At 40.8% G+C, this 23,836-nt stretch overlaps 1 protein-coding gene across 1 annotated transcript in view; it reads right to left on the bottom strand.

Moving 5' to 3' along the window:
• Positions 1-23,836, bottom strand: part of GRM7 (glutamate metabotropic receptor 7) — a 755,739-nt gene that overhangs the window by 218,912 nt on the left and 512,991 nt on the right. The window contains exon 5 of the mRNA XM_081820434.1: positions 21,660-21,799. Within this exon, the coding sequence (XP_081676560.1) occupies positions 21,660-21,799 (140 nt within the window). The remainder of the gene's footprint in view (positions 1-21,659; positions 21,800-23,836) is intronic.

Genomic DNA, 23,836 nt, shown 5'->3' with positions numbered 1-23,836 from the left:
ACACACACACACACACACACACAATGAACTGTATCAGAAAGACAACTGGAAATAAAAATTGCTCCACTCTTGGGGCGCCTGGGTGGCTCAGTCGTTAAGCGTCTGCCTTCGGCTCAGGTCATGATCCTGGGGTCCTGGGATCGAGTCCCACATCGGGCTCCCTGCTCCGCGGGAAGTCTGCTTCTCCCTCTCCCATTCCCCCTGCTTGTGTTCCTGCTCTCGCTATCTCTCTCTCTGTCAAATAAATAAATAAAATCTTTAAAAAAAAAAATTGCTCCACTCTTGTTAATAACATACCTTACTGTAAGTCTTCATTTTATATTTACATTTTGTTCCCTTATGAGGTGCTTTCTCAGTTGTGATAACTATTCAAAACAATTCAGGAAATAAACTGATTTTAGAGCCAGATCTTTGAATCTTAGTATCAGCATTTGTTAAGCCACATTTTTTTAAAAAAATAATAAAGTATGTTGAATTATATTACTCTCACTAAAATATTAATGGTGTTTTTAATAGTAACACTTAGTGAGAGCCATTTTTTTTTAAGAGTATAGAAGTCTTTTTTTTTTTTTTTAAAGATTTTATTTATTTATTTGAGAGAGAGAATGAGAGAGAGAGAGCATGAGAGGGGGGAGGGTCAGAGGGAGAAGCAGACTCCCTGCCGAGCAGGGAGCCCAATGCAGGACTCGATCCTTGGACTCCAGGATCATGACCTGAGCCAAAGGCAGTCGCTTAACCAACTGAGCCACCCAGGCGCCCTAGTGAGAGCAATTTTTTACTTTTTTTAACTTTTAATGTAATAAATTATTTAAAAGGTTTCTTTCCTCTGTACCACAGTTTTTCCCTTTAGCAGATTTTAATGTCTATTTTGTGTTTTATAATATTCTTAAATAGTATAGCAGTCCATATATAGTCCAACACATATATTTTATATATCCATAAATACATACACTTATTGATATAAGCATATATTTATATTTATTTATCTACAGAAAGAGAAATTGGGAATGCTGAAAGTTATTTTTATTCTTTGGAATTTTCATTTGAAATGGAATGATCCCTCTCACCCAGAAGAATAAACCAATCAGCCTAACTAGCTTCTCTACTGCTCCTGTCCCCTACAACTCATTCTCACTCCTAAAACCACAGATATAACTCAGATCATATCATTTCCCTAATTAAAATCCTCAAATGACTTCTCCTGATACTCTGAAGAAAACCCAAGCTCTTCCCAAGATTCAAGATCCACTGGCCCTTGCCTATCACTGACCTCATTACCTGTCCCCCTAACTCTTACTTAACTTCTACCATCCCAGTGGCTCCTTCAGTTTCCAGGACACACTAGTGTCCTCTCTCCTCGAGGGCTCTGTTCCTTGGCTGCTTTCTGTTCCATCTATCAAAACCATTTTGTCCCCAGATTAATCCCTGGCTGTTTATCACTCCCATGTCAACTTGACTGTCACCTCCACAAAGGGCCTTTGCCTTCCAGTTTAAAGTACGCCTGTGTATCACATCACCTTATCTTATTCTCACAGAGCACCTACGGCTATCTCTTTATTTACTGGTTTATTGCCATCTTCTGTCCTTGAATGTCATGGTGTATATGAGCATAAACCTACTCCCTCTTGCCCAAGGCTGAATCCTCAAGATTTGGAAAAGCATTTGGCACACAATAGGTACTCAGTGCCTATCTACTGGATGAACCAATGAATATGCCAGGAAGACAGTCACGTTACTCATGTTCTTCTTGCTCATTTCCTTTTTGGGAAGGGGCAACTCAAGAATTACATACTTAAGTTTGTTAGGAACATCATAGATGTTAAGAGTAAATTTTCAGTGATAAGGATGACACAGGAGGCATAAAATAAATGTTTCTTCTTCCCCTTCTCTCCCCCAAGGACCGTATAATTCTCTTAATGTCACTTATTTAAAAAATCATCACATGACACAACAGAGCACATGAATCAGAGGAACCACATCCTCAACCCTTTTTTAGAACACTTCTGAGATCTCTCTGTTTAACCTCTCATTAGTATGGTCTGCTCATTCCATCACTTTCCCTCCTTAAACTTCTACAAAACCTCTATGATCTATTTTCTTCCAGGAAAGAATCCAGCTACCCTAACTTGGCAGAGAGAGTCTTTTACAACTGGACCTCAAAGTTGGCTTATAGATAGCATCACCTTTATATTACTCCAGCCTCTCATTTCATGACTGTCCAAGGACACGTTGTTCCATCCTGGCTACGTCTTCCTTCAGGACCTTACAGACTGACTCGTCATTGACCTTCCCCAGTTCTCCCAGGCAGAGTTGAATTGCTGGCACATTAATAGGAACTAGGTACATATGTATCCATTTCTTTTCCCATCTGCAGTTAAATGATGTGGCTACTTTTCTTCAGGACATGTGAGTTTACTTGGAATCCACCAAGTGACAGATTCTTTGTCTAGAGCACTGGCTATGGGATTGAGACACATTTAATCAAAATCACTGGGTTTATAGGACCCAACTTGCCTGCCATGGTGTGAAATACTAATTTCTAATTAGCAAAATGCTTTGACCTCTGAAGTGCATTCACACCTTCAATGCTTTCTGTATCTCACAGCAGGGCCTTTGCATGGTTGCAGCCAGATGCTCAGCCCAGCTATGCTGAGAATACTTCCTCCATATTCTTGAAGAACCTCGGGGGAGGCACTGTGCAGATTCAATATCCACATGAATAGACATGAGTCCTTTTGCCTCCCTGAGATAGGTTCTACCAAGTCATTATAACATGCATTGAGGGCTCAGTCACACATAGTGATAATAATTATCATTTTCCTTGAAACAACCCAGCTAGCTGGCTATTATTCCCCTTTTCTCAACTGTGGAAATTGAGGATGTGTAAGTTGCTCAAATCCTTATTACTTGACAAATCTGAGATTCAACTCCATGTTTATCTTACTAGCTGCCTACTATTTGCATCAAATTAAAGAATGCATTCCAACTTGCTTTGAAAAGCCTGAAGACCAATGCATCCTGTAGCCTGATGCCCTCACGCATGCCCACTATTCACACACTTTTGCACGGCTACTATCTAGGTAACCATCCTGGGCTGTAACATAATCCCATTTTTAAATGTCTCCTTTTTTAATGCACTTTGCAATTGCATGGGTAAGCACTTAATCGATCATTTTTATTAGATTTTATACAGCTCAATCTTGGATCCCTTGGTGAATATGGATAACAGGCCAGTCTTTCCAAAATGTGTTCCATTCCCCAAGTACACCAGAATTACCTCTAATATTGAACAATGTTGTTTTGGTGGAATCAGAATTTCAGAGGTGATGGCGGCCTGTGGTAATCTCCATTTCAACATTCACGCCAGTAATGGGAATGTATGGCAAAGTTTGAAACTCACAGCTCTAAACTATACATTTCACATCCCCTGTCCCCCACTAGCCATAAGTCTGCAATACTCACAATGAATTACTGTTCCCAAAGTGCAAGCAAAGAAAGAAAAAAATAACATCTATGGACCATCATTTTGCTAGTTTGCTTTTTAGTTAACCTTGCAACACACTGGTGAAGTGGATATTATGGGGCCTATTTCATACTTTGAAGTTCAATCGTTGAGTGTTTAAGTCATTGTTAACACAGCTCCAAACCCAATGCCCAATTTGGTTCCAATTGCTTTGACATATGTTTATATATAACCCACTTTCCCTGCTGTAAGTGAAGAAGTTGGTCCCTCCCCCCTTGTGATTTTTTTTTTCTTATTGTGTTGCTCTAAATCTGCATTTTTCACCAGCTGGAACCTGGAAAACACATTGCAGGGGAGGAAGAAGAACCTGTCTCTGCTACCTTAAGGGGCCTGGCTGAGTTTTGCATGCTTAGTTTTCATTTTTGCCACTTAGGTAGGGAATTCTGGGCATCTGTACTACCTGGTTAGATTCAGTGATGGATGAGACTGTCTCCCCTACTTCCTCTTCAACTCCCAACAGCTCTGAGAACAAAGCTCTGCACATGAGAAACCTTCCATAAATGCTCTTGACTAATGATGGCCTCTGTGTCTGACAAGCAGAGCATCCACGGTGTGCAGCAAATGAATGGGCCTCATCTAAATTAAGCAAAGTGTCAAGTCCTTTATCCCAAAGGTCTGTTTCTGGGGTCACATAAATTGCCTGAGTGACAAAGTAAAGATAAGGGCTAGAGTTAGTTAACGTGAATGTGAATCTAAAGATGTTTGCAGCCATTTTCTGTTCCCTTTTACTCATAGAGAGGAATAATACATAGAGGTTAGACGTGGGGACTGTGAAGCCAGAGTGCCTGGGTTTATCACTCCCACTTAGTACCTATGGAACCCTGACAAATGTTGTTGGGGACCTTGGGTTCCTCATCTGCAAAGTGGGAGTAAAAATACCCTCATTAGTTAACTGTTGAGAGTTAAAAGAGTTAGCATGTATATAGTGACTGGCAGATAGTCACTGTAGGTGATCAAAAATGTTATCTAATATAATTATTAATTGAAACTCTATTGTGAAGGCCCAATGGGGTAGACATGGAGCTAGCTCCTCTGCATACCTTATCAGAGAAACTCTGTGAAGGAGGTATTTGTAGTGGGTGTTGTCCAAGCTCTACTCCTACCAGCTTAGCCCACTTCAGAGGCCCCCCTGTGGATAGTTTCAGTACGTGCCTATTACTTCGCAACATGACAACCTGACATTCTTTGTTGCCCTTTCCAAGGTTGTTTTCTGGCCATTTTTAGGTGGAAGCTCTGGGGAGATAATGCCCAAGGAACAGCCCTCAATCTATGAGGCATGCAGGTCCTTGCCATGATTCTGAGGCTATTCTGGAAACTCAGAGTCTCCAGTGAGACTTAGCTGCAGATGCCCTCAATGATAACTTGCCTGTCAATACACTCTATACTGGCCCCTTCTTGCCTCACTCCCCTACCCCCTTACATGTTTGCTGGGATCATCTCCCAAATGCCTGCATCTAAATCCTTGTCTCATAAGCTGCCTTTGGAGAAATGTAGTAGACTAGGACAATACAAATGTCCTCACTTTACACATGGGTACACTGAGGCTAGAGAAGTTCACTGCCCTCCAGAGGCCATATTCTTTTCTCTTCTATGCTATAACTGTCTTCTAGTCCTTAGCATAGGACTTTAAGTATTCTAAAATCATGGTTAACAGTGCTCTGGGGACATGGAATCCATTGGAAATTAGGGAAGGTTCTGCAGAGAAAGTAACATTTGAACTACCTGCAAAGATGAGTAGTCAATTGCATGCCTGGGGGAGGTGGACAAAGTTGGACTAATAAGCAATCATATACACAGGAATAAACTTGTGAGTTGTTAAAATACTAAAATTCCTTCATATTATCTTGGTGAGTAGGACTGACCCCTCCCTCTGGTGTTCCCTACTGCTCTACATCCCTAGCCTTTCCCTGTGAGACCCTGGGACTGCCCATGAACTTATGGAGAAACTTATGGAGTAGCACAGTGGGAGGTTTCCAGAACTCTAGTCCAGCAAGGGCTGGTGACTGTACTAAGTTGGTCCCAGATCTTACCGGTTATTAAATATTTGTAATAAACCCTCTTGGCAGAAGGAAGAACACTAGCAAAGATATTTACTTTTCAAATCCAAAGTTCTTTCTCCCCCCTACCTTTTCAAGTGCCCCATTCATCTTACAGCCAAAATAAATGTCTACTTGATACGTCGTTGACCAACATAAATTTTTAATGCCATGAGCAATTACCCAGTGAGTACATTCCCCAAAGCACACAACCTGAAGAAACAGAGCCCAGGGCTTAGCTGTGAAGACTTCCACCTATGATGGAAGAAACATGGTCTTTCAACAGGCCAGTAATTCTCCAGATTTCCCTCCAGTTGGCTTGGGAAAGACCAAGCCTGCATATTCATGGTTACTTAAGGATTTTGTCAATGTGAGGTTCGGTGAGCAGAGGAAAGGAAAATGACTGCAAGGGGAGAACAAGCACAACAGACAAAGGACTACCAAGTCCATGTTTCAAGTTGGAAAGCTGTATTTTTCACATTAATGAAGTCATCTCTTTTGGCACCCTGAACTCTAACTTCCAAGGGGAAGGAACAAGGGGTCATGATTAAAGAATATATTTGTATGTAATTTTACTTTTTAATTGGAGGATACAGAGTTTGCAGGAGAGGGAGGAAAATTAGCAATCCCATGAGAAATGGCTGGGAGAAGGGATGCAAAAACATTCAAATTAGATTTCAAAAGGCTTATTTTAAAAAAAGGAATATATGATGATTTTCCTTTGTCGTGATCACAGCAAAGAGGAAGAAAACAAAAGTAATGAAGATCCACATCTCAGAATGAAACAACCAAAATGAGAGGCAAGCTAATAATAGCCCCAAAGCCATGTCCTCAGAGGGTTCATTCTTAAAGAAGTTACCTAACATAGCTGAATCTGTTATCTCTGGCCACATGCCCATGGATGCCTTTTTGAAAATAACCATCTTGGATAGTAATTGGTCTCTGTCTATTCATTCTGAAAACCAGCTGGAATTAGGGAGTTAAAAAGGTAAGATGTCTGAAGTATACCCCAGAGTTGGGAAGGGTGGGAGAGGAGTGGTTAGTGCTTCCTTAGTCTCTGTCTACAGAAGACTTCCTGTGCCCTCTTCGCCCTTCTCTCGGGGGGAGGGTGAACTTCGAGGGACTGGGTGATGTACTGCTCTGGGCAGCTTGGCATCTTGCTCTGTCGAGTGCATTTGAGTGCATTTTATGATCTTTGGCCAGAGATGTTTCTGCCAGCTTTAATAATGACCCTGACCCTTCCCTCTACACTGCAATTGCAAGCTCTCCAACAAAAAGGAAGTTGGTGGCAGGAAAGAGATCCAAGCTTTCGATATTTTACTGCTAATAATTTCATTCTTAAGTAGCAACTTAGTGCCTAACACTGTGCTGGGCCCTGGGAGGTCCAGTGCCACTGAGGACTTCATGGATTTGTTTAGAGAAAGGAAGGTGCCATGGGGAGAGGGATGGTCCCAGCTGGGGGTGGGGGAAGGAAGAGGAAATGCTTGATGTAGGGTCTTCCCAAGGAAGCTGGAGTACATTCAGGGGCCAGTTTCAGTTCTGTGGTGGACTATGGTATTTCAAGTGACTTGGTAAGACATGGAAATGTCAGAGAGAATGTGACAGATCGAGGACACTTCACGGAGGTCTGGGTGACAGGAGTACAGCAGGGTGGGGTGGAACCCAGGCTACCTGGGGAGAAGGAAGAAGCTGAGAGGATGGTCTGCCCTGATCCTGGAGGAAGGAGAGGACAGCGCACAGGTCTGGTACAGAGGAATGACAAGGTCAAATTGGGTTTTAAGAAAAGCTGCAATGACAATAGTAGTCCTAGCAAATAGTACCAGCCACCATCGTAAGTGATCCTCACAACAATCCTCAGCAGTAGGTCCCCTCATTAGTCCCATCTTACAGATAGGACGAGTGAGACTAGTTAAATGAGATGAAGCAAATAGTAGTACTAGAAAGGGGTGAAGCTCAGGTTTAAACCTGCATGGGCCATGCATGCTTGCTAACACTACACCATGTTGCCTCTTCACAAATGACCTTCGCCAGCATACCTGTTCATGTTGACCTATCCCTCTCCATTTTTCAGCAAGGAAAATTAAGGCTGATAACACAAATCTGTTTCAGGAAAGGTCACCCAGAGGAATCAGTAGTATATTCTATTTAAAAATAATGCTATCAGTCACTTTAGCTCCAGATGTCTTTAAAAAACAAATTTAAAATTAGAGCCAAGACCAGCAAAAGTAGGCTGATTTTAGCAGGAGTCCCTGAGTCTTGAATAGTCCTTTATAAAAATGCTCACAATACTGGATATGCCTAATAAGACGCTTGACAGTGACATTCACAAGGCATCCAGGAAATCTTCAACAGTTTCCCAACAACGTTGCAAGTTAATGACTATAAGGCAAATCAGTTAAGTCTTCCGCTCAAGCGAGCTTCCTTTCATTCTAGGCAGTCACCTCAAGCGGCAATGACACTCATTTGTGTAACAATAACAGTGATGAGAAAGAAGAGCTATTGGTTCCACCCCTTCTCGCCAGACTCCTGACAGTCTAATCTGCCACTCTTGATTGAATCCTGTAAACTGGCATTCACAGCCAAGGTGATCTATACCTTTAATGGAAAAAATTAACTATTGGGAAATATGCGCACAAATCATGTAACTGACTATTTACCAACTTCACTGCTAGCTTCTTATTGAAGCATAAATGATTTCAGGGCAATTTCAAAGAGCCATTTACCTTTCCAACGCATATACATCAATGTGTTAAAGCCGGCTTTCAGAGCGTGATTTCAAATGGCAGGCATCATGTTCCCTGCTAAGATAAAGGCCCTCATGTCCTGTTCAGTCATTGTGAAGGCTGTGTTACAGTATCACCACACAATAAATCAAGAATGCATTTGTTATTTATGAGAAATTTAGAGTTCTTTGTATTTTCCTACCGCATCTTTTCTGTCTTCCTTGTTCTGAGCTTGTTACTTCTTTCTCACTGTCATATTGGGGAGGATTATTAAGTAGGGCAATTGAAAAACACCACCCACATCTGAATAGTTGAGTGTTTGTTGAAGAGGTTGTAAAGAATGAACACCTATTGGCCAGAGCACTGTGCCTGAGTGGCAGGCAAGATAACTCGAAGAAAGAGGACAAGGGGTGCAGCTGGAAGACCACCACTCCCAGGCTCCCCACACCTCATTTTCCAAGGACAGAGATTTCTCATGGGCTCCACAATCAATCAAATGAAAGAGGGTAAGCTCTGACCTCAAAAACTCAACTGAAGCCACTTTTATTCTTAACAATGGGAAATAATCTGTGCAGCCATGGAAAGACCAGCTGGAACCTGTTCCCAGGCATGGGAAACACATTTGTAAACATGCACGACATCACTGGGGGCTGGCAGCATCTTTGTTCATTCAGATTTTTTGTGGGGAGGGTTTGCTACTCTCAACTGTAGAATTTTTGGAGAAGCTATTTGTAGACATGATGCTACATAAAATGCTAGAAAGAAAGATGGCTTTAGCAAATCATCCCCAGGAATGGCAGTGCTTACCTGAGAACACTGGGGGTGGGGGCTTCCAGAAAAGTGAACTCTTTCAGACTAGGGCCCCTACTTAGGACACAGACACTGATTTAAAAAGAGGATAACTTTAATAGCATCAGTTATGGAGGTGGCTTCCATAAGCAAGTAGAGTAGGTTGGGATGACATATAGCTCAGCGTCTGTGCTATTTTGGTTCTGAAGATTGGAAGAGAATGGAAAAGGCAGACAGGTTTGACTTTTCACCATGGCCTATGACATTTGGGCAAGAATTATCCCTATATCTGGGCAGAAGTGATGCCACCAAACAGCCCCTTTCTAGGTGTCCCAGAACTCCACTGAGGAGGACTCTGCACACAGATGGCTTATCGTAGATGAAAACATTCTAACTTGGTCCACCTCTTTAGAACATCTTGCATGAAAGGATCAAGGACACTCCAACTGTCTACACTAATAATGGTTCCACAGTCCCAGAAATTCTTGATCAGGAAGATGAAGTTACAAATATTTTTGTGGTTTATTATAGGAACTTTCTAAAACTCCATCTATTTCAACATGGGATTTGATCATCCTATTCCAAGGAAAATAAATTGCCATAGGGGAAGTTGTCCCTTTTCAGGATGACTTATCACTCTACCTGCCCAAATCCTCCAATCAAATGACTGCTTGCTCAAAGAAACATGCTCCCCAACCCTCCTCGCTGTGTGCAGCAACACGAAACTGTAATATCACACACTTTGCTCAATTCTGATCAAGCCTCCCCCATTGAAAGAAGAGCCTTCGTTCAGACAACCAAATTGTAGAAAGATCTGCCTTTGCCCTTTCTCTTTTGAGAAGCTATGAAGACTCTAAGGTGGTGGCCTCCTTTATTGCAGTACATGGTACATGTGACTTGGCTTTATCAACAGGCTATGTTGGTAGCTCTGTCAGGGAGTTGGCAGTCAACACCCCACATTCAAAGCTACTACTATATTCTACTGCCTCATGGTCTTTCACGGGCCACAGAAACTCAGAGTTAGGTATATGCCTAGAAGTGGAATTGCTAGTTTATATGGAAACTTGATTTTTAGCTTTTTGAAGAACTGCCCATCTAGTCTTCTTGTGCATTTCTGCTTTTCCACTTAAAGAGAACTAATGCAATCCAAAACAAAATGCTCAGGAACTGGGGGGCTAAAATAGGAATAAAAGGTTAAAATAAATGATCTTCTAGATTAAGAATGGGAATTAAAAGATTAATTACTTGGGGGTAGGATGATTAGGAAACGTCAGTACTGTCAAATTATTATCCCCTGACAAATGAAAAAAGAAAATGGGTTATTGTAAGATGAAGCCTCGTCTCTCACTACCCTTTTGGGAGTTTCACTTAATTTCAGCAGGTCAGTCCATGTTGTCTGCCTAAGAAAGAGTTGGAGGTCACAGAATTCCCTCCTGGAGCTGAGCTAAGTCTCCTGTTGTGCTGGCATCACTTATCCTTCCTGTTAATCTTCAATTTTGCCTCCCCACTTGAGGAGGATTCTGTCTGCTTCTCATTAATTCAGGGTTTTTAATTCAGGGTTCTACCCAGACTTTTCCAGAAATACGATTAGAACATGTACCAATTAAACAGATGAGCTCAGACACCAGAGGTGCTTAAGTATATAGAACTGCAAAAAAACTCCTATGCACAACTATATTAACTCCCTATTGATGAATAATAGGAATTTCATATGGATGTTATAGACCTCATACAAAGAGTTATGCAGTAAAGAACTGTAGTTAGGCAACATAATCTGCCCCCACCCCAACCCAAAGGTTTCCACAGCCTAATTTCTTAAACCTGTGAATATGTTCCCTTACCTGGCAAAAATGGCTTTTGTAGATGGAATAAGGCTCTAGACCTTAAAAATAGATTATTCTCGATGATGTGGATGGGCCCCACATTGGCCCTTCAAAGTGGAAAAGGAAGGCATAAGGGTTAGTGAGAGGGATTCGATTATCAAAGAGAAGGCAGGAGAGACCAGAAACATGAGGGAGGCTCAACCTGCTGTGGTGGGCTTGGAGGAAGGAGGGGGCCAAACACCAGTGCATCAAGACAGTCTCTAGAAGGTGGGATCGACCCACAGCTGCCAGCGAAGAAAGAGATCTCAGTCCCCTACCACAAAGACCTGAATGCTGCCAATAACATGAATGAGCAGGAAATACATTACTACCTAGAGCCTCCAGAAAGAAACACAGCCCTGGTAACATGGTGATTTTAGCCTAGTGAGACCCACACTGACTTCTGACCTCTAAGGAGATTCATTTGTGTTGTTTTTAGCCACTAAATTTCTGGTTATTATTTATGGCACTGATAAAAAACTAATACAAGAAACACAACCACAAATGTCATAGGCTTTCTTCTATCAGGGAAATTATTGCAATTTATTCTCAAAGTGTTCTTGTGAAGTAGTTGCTTTGCTTGACTTCACTTTATTTTAAATACATCAGGGATGCTAAATGATTTGCTTAAGCAGTAAGTGGCAAAGGCAGGACTCCAGCTCAGGCCTCCTGACACTGCCTCCCACTTGTTTGAAAACACTTCAAATCTAATTCCTACATTTTAATTTTAACATAATCAGGTCATTCTAGAATTTTTGGCTTCATAGGGCAAAAAGTTGGGCAGAGGGTACATAAACTCAGCTCTTCCCTTTTTATAATTTTGGATTGGTCGTGACTGCTGAGAGTGACCAGTCTCTACTTGTCCTGATTACTTCTTCTTGCCTATGTATTATGCCTGAGTTCAAAATGCACATACTAATGAAATTCGACAATTTCCCCATAGAACGTAGTTGTATATTCAAAAACATGAAGTGATTTGCGTGAATACCTACAATGCCAAATGGAAAAAAAAAAGGGGGGGGTTTAGAGTTCTCTATTTACATGTTTGTGGAGCCATAAGTGTAATTATAAATACTATTAATCTTCCAGACGTTCATAGACTGAACACAGTTATATACCACTGACTACTAGAAAAAATGCTGACAACAAAAGGGTGAACTGTTTCTTTCATTTTCAATATGTTTCAAAATATGTACAAATACACATTTCCACACAAAAGCACTGTCTTTACTAAGGCAGCCTTCTCTTGCAGGCTGCATTTCCTGAGCTTTTAAATGAAGTGTTTTTACATACTTACAGGTGTTTTGGGTCAATATCGATATATTATTGTTGACTTTTAAAAACCAATTTCCAGAGAAAAAAGTCAAGCATATGCTTTCCAAATTAGTGGAAAGAAGTTAGAATGTATTCGAAATCTAGATTAGGTGAATGAAACACACTGCTGATGGCAGTAAGGTAGTGGTGGGTTCTGTGGGAACCTGGAAGAATACACACCTTGTCCAAAGTGGGAAGCTGCTACTTGGGTCCAGACACCTGTTATGGCATGGGATAAAGACGCGGTATTGGCAGGTTTTCTGATTTTTAAAAGAACAGCCCAAAATGTAGCTGTTCTTAATGAAATTTCTTAATTTCTATAATATTGCCAAGTCATTAACTTCTTAAACCTATCTGCTGACTGTATTCAGTTTGGGATTTCTTGTCTCAAGCTGGCAGACAAGTGGAAAACAGTAGTTACTGTCAGATTCAGAAATGCTCACAAATGCAAAGAACTCTTGTCACTCTGGTCTCAAGGAAAGGGAAGCTTTCCTTGTCCTGCTTCACAGATCTAGGAACTGCAAAGAGCATGATTATAAACTAGATCCTCTGATCCCAAATTCTTTGCCGCTTTGACTCCTTCACGAAGGTGGCATTAAAGGGTAGAGAAGCCGGTGGCAGACGGAACCAGCGTCAATGGCATGATTTTTTTTTTAAAGATTTTATTTATTTATTTGACAGAGAGAGACACAGCAAGAGAGGGAACACAAGCAGGGGGAGCAGGAGAGGGAGAAGCAGGCTTCCCGCAGAGCAGGGAGCCCGATGTGGGACTCGATCCCAGGACCCTGGGATCATGACCTGAGCTGAAGGCAGACACTTAACGACTGAGCCACCCAGGCTCCCCTCAATGGCTTGATTTTTAAGTTACTTTCACCAACACAGAAGTAGCCAACGATTCTCCTACTTGATCCCTCAGGACAGTAATCCCACTCCATGTTCTCAATAGCCACTGGTAGGTTTCTAAAACTAAAAGTCAATTAAAACAAAACTAAAACCAGCTTCTACCCCCCTTTTTCCAAAGAGACCAAAACAGTCTATCTTTGCAATTTGAACAAGCCCATATACCACTTGTAAAATGGAACCTGGAACTTATCTGGTGACTCAAGTTCTTGGATGGATCCCTAAATCATATGGAACTGCTGACTAGGGTTGAACTCTGGATAAATCCTCCTATCCGTTCATCCAACAGACACTGGGAATTCTACATTAAAAATGACAATCCTCACTCCTAGGTAACATATGGTACAATTCAGTGGTCTGTTCATCTCCTCATCTAGTTAATATAGAACAAGCCATTTTTATATGCTAAGCATTATGCTGGGTGCTGGAGTATAAAAAATAATGTAGCTAAGCACAAGAAACTGACATTTTGAGCAGTTACAGATGATGTTATAAACTAAGGATATTAAATTATTGTTGCTGTTGTGGCTATAACATTAGCTGAACATTTACTATGTGCCAGGCACGGTTTTAAGTATATTCCATATTTCACTACATTTAAATCTAACAATAACCTTATGAAATTTGTGCTATTATAATCCTGCTTTACAGCTGGTAAGTAGTGGAGCAGAGACTCAGGTCCATTTAATCAGGTCTGCTTCAAAACCTGTAGTCTTAATAAGAAAACAACAAATTGTAAAGGAATTATTTTTATTCCTTTACAATAATTATGATGAGCAATAAGGTGATTCTATAAAAGGAGACTGTAAATTGAAGCTGAAGAAATTCTAGGTTTTGACAACTTACATATTTTTTCCCTTGTCTACATTGCTTTGATTATGCCTATCCATTACCCCAGAGCTCATGCAATACTCTAAATTATCAGTATTATTAGATTTTTAAAACATTTTTACTGTTGCAATTATAAACAATAGCGATTAGTAGTTTTATAGGCAGGTGTAAGTAAGTATTGATTTTGGCATATATAACTTGATTAAACAATGCTTTCTGCAATCAACCATACTTCTTATGTCTTCAGATGCCTCTGAGAGCCAAACTTCTAAGCATGTGGAAGGTTCAATATTTAACAAAATCTCAACATTTAAAACTTACATTTTGATCACCTCAATTTAATGAAATGTGAAAAAAATTTGCTTATTGATGAGGGTAGGCGCTTTTTTTTCCTGATCTGGGCATATTAAAAAAGTATTTTTAAAATTTTTGGTGGCTACAGTGAATGAGATTACAAGCAATAAGTATCATACTTAAATTCCCTTGATCTATTGATAATGGAACAATTCAGAGAACATATAAGTGGCTTCCAGCAGGGGTTTCCTAGGGCTCGAAGGCTATAAGCTGGACCTAGTTTTTCTAAGGTTTGTTTTTTTTTTAGCTTTTTTTTTTTTTTTTTTTTTTTTGAGAGAGAGAGAGAGACAGAGATAGTGAGAAGACAGCATGAGCGGGGAGGAGAGGGAGAAGCAGGCTTCCCGCCCAGCAGGGAGCCCAATGGGGGGCTCGATCTCAGGACCCTGGGATCATGACCTGAGCCGAAGGCAGACGCTTAATGACTGAGCCACCCAGGCGCCCCTCACTCTAAGTTTTGACTCCTCTTCCCTGGAGCTCCTGCAGTGTGGCCTCCAAATATCTCCTGTGGCTCCGGAGGGTCACACCCATTGGACAAGCGCTTCTTGGTACCCCAGATTAGCCGACAGATGTCTAGTGGTTCTTTCTATTGGACAGACTTAGTTCAGCACCTGTCCCATTACTATGGTCCTGGCAATTGGCTTAAACAGAATCAGATCCCACCCCTGGTCTTAGGAACTCTTCAGGGCAAACCATATGGCTAACAGGAAACCTGGGGGCTCCTCCCACAGGGAGGAAGTGTGGCTGCTTGCTGCAGGTCATGTCCATCATTCAAAAGTGTTCATATTCATTTTACATGGTTTCATATATTAACAAAAACCCCAGATGCCTACCATGTGCCAGGTACTTTGCTAGTAGGTATGAAAAACAACTAAATTTTGGATTCTACCTTCCAGGAGCTTTCAGTCTCTAGGTGAAAAGTAAGTTTAACAGTGAACAAATCACTTAAAAAGCAAACAAGCCTCATATACCTCACAAGATCACAAAGTTGGACAATTTTACAGAATGGCAGACGATTGAGGATCCAGAAAAGGTTAAGTAATATTCATTCAGAGCCTTTTATGTAAAAGGGGTGCAATTCCCTGCAGGAAGATGCCTACTAAGAATGCTTGTTTTTAAACTCTAACATTTCGGTATTTGAAATAATTTCAGGTATTTGAAAATTTAACATTTTGGGGCACATCTAATTTCCTACTAATTGCAAATAAATGAAAGATGACAAAAGTCACCTCTATTTCTCAGTACACATAACAAATGTAGAGTTTACTTCATATCATACATTTTGAATTTTTAAAAGCATCTACATTTCATTTTTGCCTTTTTCCTGACATAGTCCCTGATGCCAATTTTTAAATGGTACTGCATTATGAATTTTAAAACATGTTTTTTCTTCTTCTCCATCCTGGGAACACTACTTATCCTTCAAAGTCCAATTCAAATATAAATCATATGTAAATACAAAAATTAAATTATACAATATCTAAGCCCTTTAAATGCAATATATTCATTACAAGCCCCTTATCTTAGTCGGTGAACACCAGGTGCAGGGCCAGCCCTTCCTTTATCCTAGCATCTCCATTAGCTATCATCCTTTCTGACACACTGCAGATGTCTCTTTGTTTCATTAACCCTTTTCCTGCTTTTCTGCCAGGCATAACGTTTTATGGAATCTCTGTGTAGAATACAAGCCTGAGAAAATAAGTCAGGATTATTTCTTTGGAGGTTGCAATGGGGAGAGTAAACGGCTTTGGTCTTTATGATTTCCTTCCGATGAATTCTTGTTCGTGCATAAATATCCTAGTAGCAAAGCATGTGCTCATCTCTTAGCCCAAAGAGGAGACAGACCCCAGGGCTACTAGTCCAACAGGCAGTAAGAATGCACGAAGGCATTCTCTAACGGGCAGCACACTATTAGACACCTAAGTTCCAGATACAGAACAGCAGAGCAGTCTGGTGGATAGGTTGGATTCTTAAAACTCTGATTTCTTGGCTCAGAAACTCATTTGCAATCACTGACCACAGAGAAAGCACTTGTGAAAATTTCATTTGCTAGAGATGATCTAACTGGGGATTGCAAGAGTACCCCTGAGTATTTGTAAATGAGGAGAAGTACAATTGTCACTTGAAATGCTTTGTTTTATTCTATTGACCGCAAGAAAGCAAACCTATGAAACTAAGTTTGCCTGAATTACACTCTTAATAGAATTTTTAACCGAGAATAATTATAACAAAAGGAACATTATGGACTGGGTAGTGTTGGGTAAGATCCCAACTACTGTGTAGGCTGCCTGGGCCGTGGCTCTGGCGGTCCAGGATAGGGTGCAGGAGTGACTCTGGGTACTCTACTTATCTCCTCTTTTGTCTTTCCTTTGTGATTTAAAGTCAACTTACTGATATCCTAAGGATCCCATAAAAGGCATCAACAGGGACATGGCCTGTCAAGGCCAGTTATCCTAGCAGCCATCCTAAACTGAATTAACCCAGCCTCTCACCATTCTGAACACAGATGGCCCTCTTTCTGGCTCAGTCCTCCATACCTTCAGGTTGCATGTAGGACCAAGCATACACTACTGGATCCACGTGAGAATTCAGGTGTCCTGTCTGTTCTTCATAACACACCACTTTCAGCATGAAAAAGTAGAATAAAAAGTGTTCCCACCTAATGCTATATCACCCGGATCTAGCTTCCATTAACAAACACAAAAGCCAACGTATATGTTTGCCCTAACTTTCTGGGCTCATGAAACAGAATATTTTAAGTTGGGTAACATTTGGAGTAATTAGAAAGGAACTATACCATTTCCTATGAGGTTTTCAAGACCTTGGGTTCTTGGCTATTCTCTTTTCTCTTTCTTTAATGGATTTAAATGTTATTTATAGGTTAACAACTAACTGGCTTTTCTTTTCTTTTTTTTAATAACTGTAGACCAAAACTGTCTTCTGAGCTTCAGACTTCTATCCAGTTCATTTTGGCTCTCATACATTTAAGAGCACCAACTCAGGATTCTCAATTTTACCCACCTCTCCCGCCCACTGTAAGCAGTCTTCCTAATCTTATGTGGCTATCATCTACACAGCCTCTCAAGCCGTAAACATGGGGTTCACCTTTTGAATGTTATTTTTTGCTTCAATTTCAGCACTGAATCCATCACTACATTATCCTATTCTTCCTCTAATATATGTATGTGTAAATATATACAGACATGTATATGTTATGTGTTATCCACACATGTGTTTCTACCCACTTCATTACAGCACTACAATCAGCACACTCTCTAAGCCAGTGGATCTCAAAGTGCCATCAGCCTTACACAGGGACTCTTAGAAAGGCAGATATTTGAGCCTCCTCCCAGTCTGAGACCTTCTGGGTCTTAGAGGCCGCTTTCAGACAACAGTTTTGAGCAATGGAAACTTGATCAAGACAAAGGGGCCCACAGTGACCCCCTGGCTGAATACTGATAGGCCCATCAGGGTACCTACCTCAAGATAGCCACTGGCCCTAATTGACTAATGGGCTACTTACCACCAAGCACAGTTCTCTATGTCCCCATACCTCCATACCTTCCTCCTTTAAAAACAGCCCCCACGCACTGCGTGGTTGCAGTTTCTCCTTTGCCGTCCTTCCCATGGCTACCTTGTGGTGTATTCCATACATTTCTATCGCCTTTGTTCTGCCTCGGGTAAATCCTTTCCCCACAGGCACCACTAGCTTCCACTCCATCGCTGCCCCACATTTGGGGGCCCCCAACCGGTTGAGACAGACACCACATGAATCAGAAACCCATTTGGTGCGGGGCAGCAATCTGTGTTTTCACAAATGCTCTGATGATCCTGCTACTTGCTGAGGTTTGAGAACCCCTTCACTAACCATCCTATTTCACTTGATAGCTAAAATCAACTCTCAGTTGGTCTTCCTCTCCCACTCTTGCCCCTTCCAATTCATTACCTTCCTAGCAGACAAAATAATTTATTTCTAAATTTGATCTAGTCACTCCCCTGTTTAATACTTCTCATTGGCTTTTAAATGCACTCAGAATAAATTTTAAAAATGTTTTAGCATAGCCTGCAAAGGACTTCATGCTATGTGTCTTATCAATGGCTCTGACCTTTCCTACCACCCATCCTCCTCTCCCTTAGTCACGCCATTGCTAAGGCAGCCTCCTACCTGCTTGGTGGATCACTCCTATTCCTCACAGTCCTGGCTGCTCATCTGGGAGGTCTCTCTCCACTTCCATCATTCTCCCTGCTCCATGACTCTTCTCACACTTTCGAATCTCCATATATACATCCGTTTACTTGTGTATCATGCACCTCCAATCCTAGATCATCAATTTTGTGAGAACAGGGACCACATTTGTTTTCTTCCAACACTGTGTACCCATTGCCTCCTGAGATGCATCATAGGTGCATTAAAAACAAACAAAAACCTGTTAAATGGCTAATGAAATGCAATTCCTATGAAGGATAAAATACAAACCAAAATTTTAAAAAAATGGTGTTGATGTTGGTCATTAAAAATTGTGGGCTTAAGAATTCCCAGGTAATATCTGGAGTTGGTGTGAAGCATGGTTGGGATTCTTTTGTGCATGGACAAATTACACATGCCGGGGATTTAACACTGGTGCAGAGGGTTATGCTAGCAAGGATTAATGCACTATATAATCTTGTGGGTCTTACAATAAGTCCTGAGCAGTTCACATGGATAGCACAGACCTTGATTCTCTCTACCTTTAGTTCTGGCTAATCCATCTTTGTATCCCACAGGCAACACCCATTCAAAACACACTTTGGGTATGTCAGCCAGGTTATGCTACTTTGATTCTGCTTTTGATTACCACCCCTCGAGTTTACCTGCTGAACTTTATTTGCTTGTTTTGCTTTTATTTTCTCTTTTTGCTCACAAGTTTAGTATGCTTTAAGCTCAGGATAATTTTAGCTTTTTCTTTGCTTCTAGTACTCAGCATTCATCCCAGCCATGGCTGGCACTGGCTGGCTGGCTCCATGCATTCTTGGATGCCAGATCACAATCCTTTGGACCCAATCATTGTGTGAGCTCACTTGGATGGGAGATCTCAGGGGAGGAAGAACTGGACAGGTATAAACACAGCAAGGCCAGAGCCATGTGCAAATAAGGTAACTGGCCTGTGGTGGCCTCACCAACCCCCCACTTATGAACAATCCTCTCGTCGAAACCATGACCCAAACTCTCCACTGCTATGACATTAATTCTGTTTTCTACTCTCAAGAAGCCCTTCTCTCAATAATTTCCAAAATGCCTTCTAAAGGTATAGACTGGTAAATGCTAACAGCATAATTCCCAGCTTTGTAAGATATATTAGAAGGAATTTTCTGGGATAGGGCCTGTGATGGTTCATTTTATGTGCATGGGGCACCCAACCATTCGGCTAAGCAGTATTCTAGGCAGGCCTGTGAGGGTGTTTCTGAATGAGCTGAATATTTAAACTGGTACAGTGAGCAAAACAGATGGCCCTCCCCAATGTGAGTAGGCCTAAACAAACTTGAGAGCTGAAATACAATAAAAAGGCTGAGTCAGAAAGAATCCTCTCTGCTTATCTTCCCGTTGGGACATAAGTCTTCCCCTGACTTCACACACTCAGACTGGAACTTACACCATTACACCTTTGGCTCTCCTGGGTCTCCGGCTTGCCAATTAGACATCTTGGGACTTCTCATCCTTCATAGTTGAATGAGCCATTTCCTTATAGTCTAGCTATCTATCATCTATCCTATTGGTCCCATTTCTCTGAGGAACCCAGAGTAATTCAGGAAACTTCTGGACCAAAGAAAATCATGTGCCTGTATATACTATAATATTTATGAAGCCGGGATGTTCTACCCAATTTATAAAGCTTGCCCAATGTAGCCAGCCACCATGCCACTGCAGGAAGGGACCTGCTGCAGAACCTCTTGAAGTGTAACCCTATCGAGTACAACTCAGCACAGAGGCCCCACAATACCCTTACTTCTCCGACTTCTGCTGCACTAGGTTCCAGGACCCCAACCACCAGGCTAGGGCCTGACCTATTTAAGATCCCTTCCAGGAGAGGAGGAAAATCATGGGAAGCATGAGATGCTGAGCTCCAGCTAGGTTTGGCCCAGCCAGGGTGGAAGTACCCTAGCTCATGCTCTTTACTACCTGTAAAGATTGGTGGATTTATTTAAATTAACAATAATTTCAAGTAGGACATTGTAAATATTATGAGAAGCACACTGTTGAATGTTGAACCTGAACTATTAAGAAACCAAAAAAAAGTTTTTTTAAATGGCCAGAAAGCTGTTAGCTAACATCGAGGCAGGCACATTCCAAACAGAACATAAACAACTTCAGCAGAATATAAATGATAATCAGACAAAGCCACTCAATGACTATGGTGGAACAAGACAAAAAACAAGGCCACTCCACAACTGGGTCTGCAACCAGACAGAAACAAGGATACTCTGCAACCACAAATATAGTATGTCCCTTCTTCAGTTCTCTAAAGTGCCTACTGTTTCTTTTTTAAGTGACAACTCTTGCTTAGCCTTTATCTTCCCTTCCCCTACACAAAAATCACCAAGCTGTACTATCATCAACTTGTGTCTATTTTCTAAGAGGACCCAAACCAAAAATAGCCCTAGTTTCCCTAAACCTCCTGAAAATCACCCACCTTAGCCCCAAACATATAATAAATGACATCTAAACTCCTTCATCATGAAGAGGTTTTGCTGGCAGGAGCTTCTCCTCATGCAACTAAAAGTTAAATAAACGTAACTGCGTCTGACTACAGATGAGCTCCTGATGGTCTCTGGCTGGTGCACTTTAACCTAACCTCCACAAGGAAGTGGCCACTTACTCAAGGTCATGTTTGACAAGAAGAGGAAGAGATTATGGATGTTAACATTGCAATTACTCAGAGAATCTCAGTAAAAACTAAAGTGACTCACTAAAATGCCCTAAATGAAAAAAATACATCATCATATGAAGAAGAAAAGAAAGAAGAAAGAAAAGCTGACCGAGAGAAGGATCTTTTAAAGAATTAGCGGGTAACTTGTCTGTTAGGCACTTCAAGCCTCAGGCTAAATGAGATCATTCACATAAGTGCTGAGTATAATGCCCAGCACAAATTCAAAGCACATTTTTATCATCATAATCATCATCACTATCACTCTTATATTATGGATTATCAATCCCTGCAGATGATTTTAACAGGATGCATGCCCACATATATATCCACACAAACATAAAAACAAGAACGCTTGCCTAATTGAGCATATTAAAAGTCTGTCTGTTCATCACATAAGCAAAGGGAAAGGAACAATTAATACTCACATTGAGCTGAAGTTCATCTGTCCACTGTCCAATCAGACGGTAACCAGGGTTGGTGGTGTTTGTGGTCTGGTACTGAAAGATGTCATAACGCCCAGGTGCATCCCCATTTTTGTTAAACATTACTGGGGTGCCTGCACTCCCTGAGGAAGACAAGAAAATGCCAGATTTTATAATCGAGATTCCTTCTACCTCTTATGCCTTCGGTGATGGTCTGGAGACCTGCTGATGAGCAAGGTAGCTAGTAGATAACCCCATGTTTAATAGGCTCCCCCCTAGATGGGCAATGGATAACCCATGGGTGGGTCATCCCTATGGCCTGTGGATGCTTACTAGAGAAGGTGGGAAGGTGACCTGCTTCCCCTTTTGAACAGTTCTATTTCTCAATATTTCTTAGTATTTTATGCTAATCTTTCCCCTTGTGGAGAAAATTAAATGCATTTTTCCCAGAGACCATCTTAAGTTGTATTATTATTTTAGTTTCCACTTAATTATCAATTGTGGTTAGTAAAGAACCATTTCAAAAATAATACATTTTTAAAAGGAAATCTAAGAGGATTAAAAAATGAAGAAAAAAGTTTACTTAAATATGTACTTGGATATTGATTGCATTTAAACATATTTGTTGCTGGTCATGTCTAATTTATATGATAACCAGTCTAAAATGCTTAGTAATGTACATGGAAAGTATTTAATATTTTTTTCTCAATCTGCTATGTAGGTCTTACTTCTTTAAAATGTGGGTCTTAGATGAAACCCATTATTTTGGCAGAATTAGACACTGAAGTCAACTTAAAAAGACTGACACATTCATCGAGAGAGAGAGAGAGTGTGTATGTGTGTCCATGTGTATCCTTTCAAAGTTAGATGTGAATGAAAAGCTTAGTAGTATTAACCACGTGGAACAACTAGCAAATCATACACAGAGAACAAAAGATGTGGGTTTGGGTTACTTTCAGCAAGAGTTACAAAGGATTCATCAAAAGTTGGCAAACTGAGTGCTGTTTCTCTCATGATCCCTTGGAAATAGGATAAATACCACCGGTCTCAGGGTATGTGACTGGTATCTGTTCTCTAAGTTAATACTGGATTGATATTTTTCAGAGGAAACAATGATATAGTTCCTGTCTTTTACAAGGAAGTTAAAGATCATTTATAAGCTGAAACAGAATCACTAAGAACAGAAATTCATTTTGTTATTTTTTGTTGGAGAGGGGTGGAGTAATTTCAGGTAATGAGCATCAAGCCCATTTGAGAATTCTCATTATAAATTTAAGACCCAAATGATTGCAAAGTTCTGCATTTGGTTAGCAAAGTCACTAGCTTCTGCAGAAGCTGGGCCGACATGGTATTTGCATTAATAGCATGGATGGGGTTGGTGGGGAGTCATGTTAACTGGAAAAGAGTAAACAAGCTTAAAACAGTTAAAAAAATAAAAGGCACACCTATACTTAAGGAAGCAGGTGTGATGCTGAGTGGCCACACATGAATAATCACTCAACACAAGAAAAGAGTTAGAAAATGGATCCAGACAGAGTGACAACATTTAGGTCATCAGAGACATACAGAATTACAATCCTATGCTGAAAGTTACCTCTAGTAGAAGAGGGGGTTCAATATATAGGCAGGATTCAGGAACAACTAAAGAACTCCACACTATCCTACAACTGTCAAGTATAGGATTTTATAATTCTTTGGTATTGAAAATGAAAAAAAAAAAATTGGAGCTTATAGTATGTTCAGTAATGGCTCCCCAAATATTTCCATGTCCTAATCCCCAGAACCTGTGAATGTTACCATACAAAATGAGAGATTTTTGGAAATATGATTAGGGATCATGAAATGGGAGAAGATTATCTTGGATTATCTGTGTGAGCCCAGTGCAATCATAATGATCCCTATAGGAAAAAGGGAACAGGAATCAAAGGAGGAAGGAGCTGTAATGGTCAAAACAAGAAGTTAGAGTGATGTGAGGAAGGGTTCATGACCCCAGAAGGGCAAGTGACCCTCACAAGCTAGAAAAATCAAGGAAACAGATTCTTTTCCAGAGCCTACAGAAGGAACCAAACCCGCCTTCACCTTAACAAAGCCTGGTGAGACCTGTGTCAGACTCCCAAACTACAGAACTATAAGATCATAAATTTATATTGTTTAAGCCACTAAATTTATAGTACTTAATA

Source organism: Leptonychotes weddellii, chromosome 1 (assembly GCF_054177405.1).
Source record: "Leptonychotes weddellii isolate Sample4059 chromosome 1, ASM5417740v2, whole genome shotgun sequence".
Lineage (NCBI taxonomy): Eukaryota > Metazoa > Chordata > Mammalia > Carnivora > Phocidae > Leptonychotes > Leptonychotes weddellii.
Note: the sequence above shows the minus strand (reverse complement) of the source record. Positions and strands in the feature narration are given on the sequence as shown.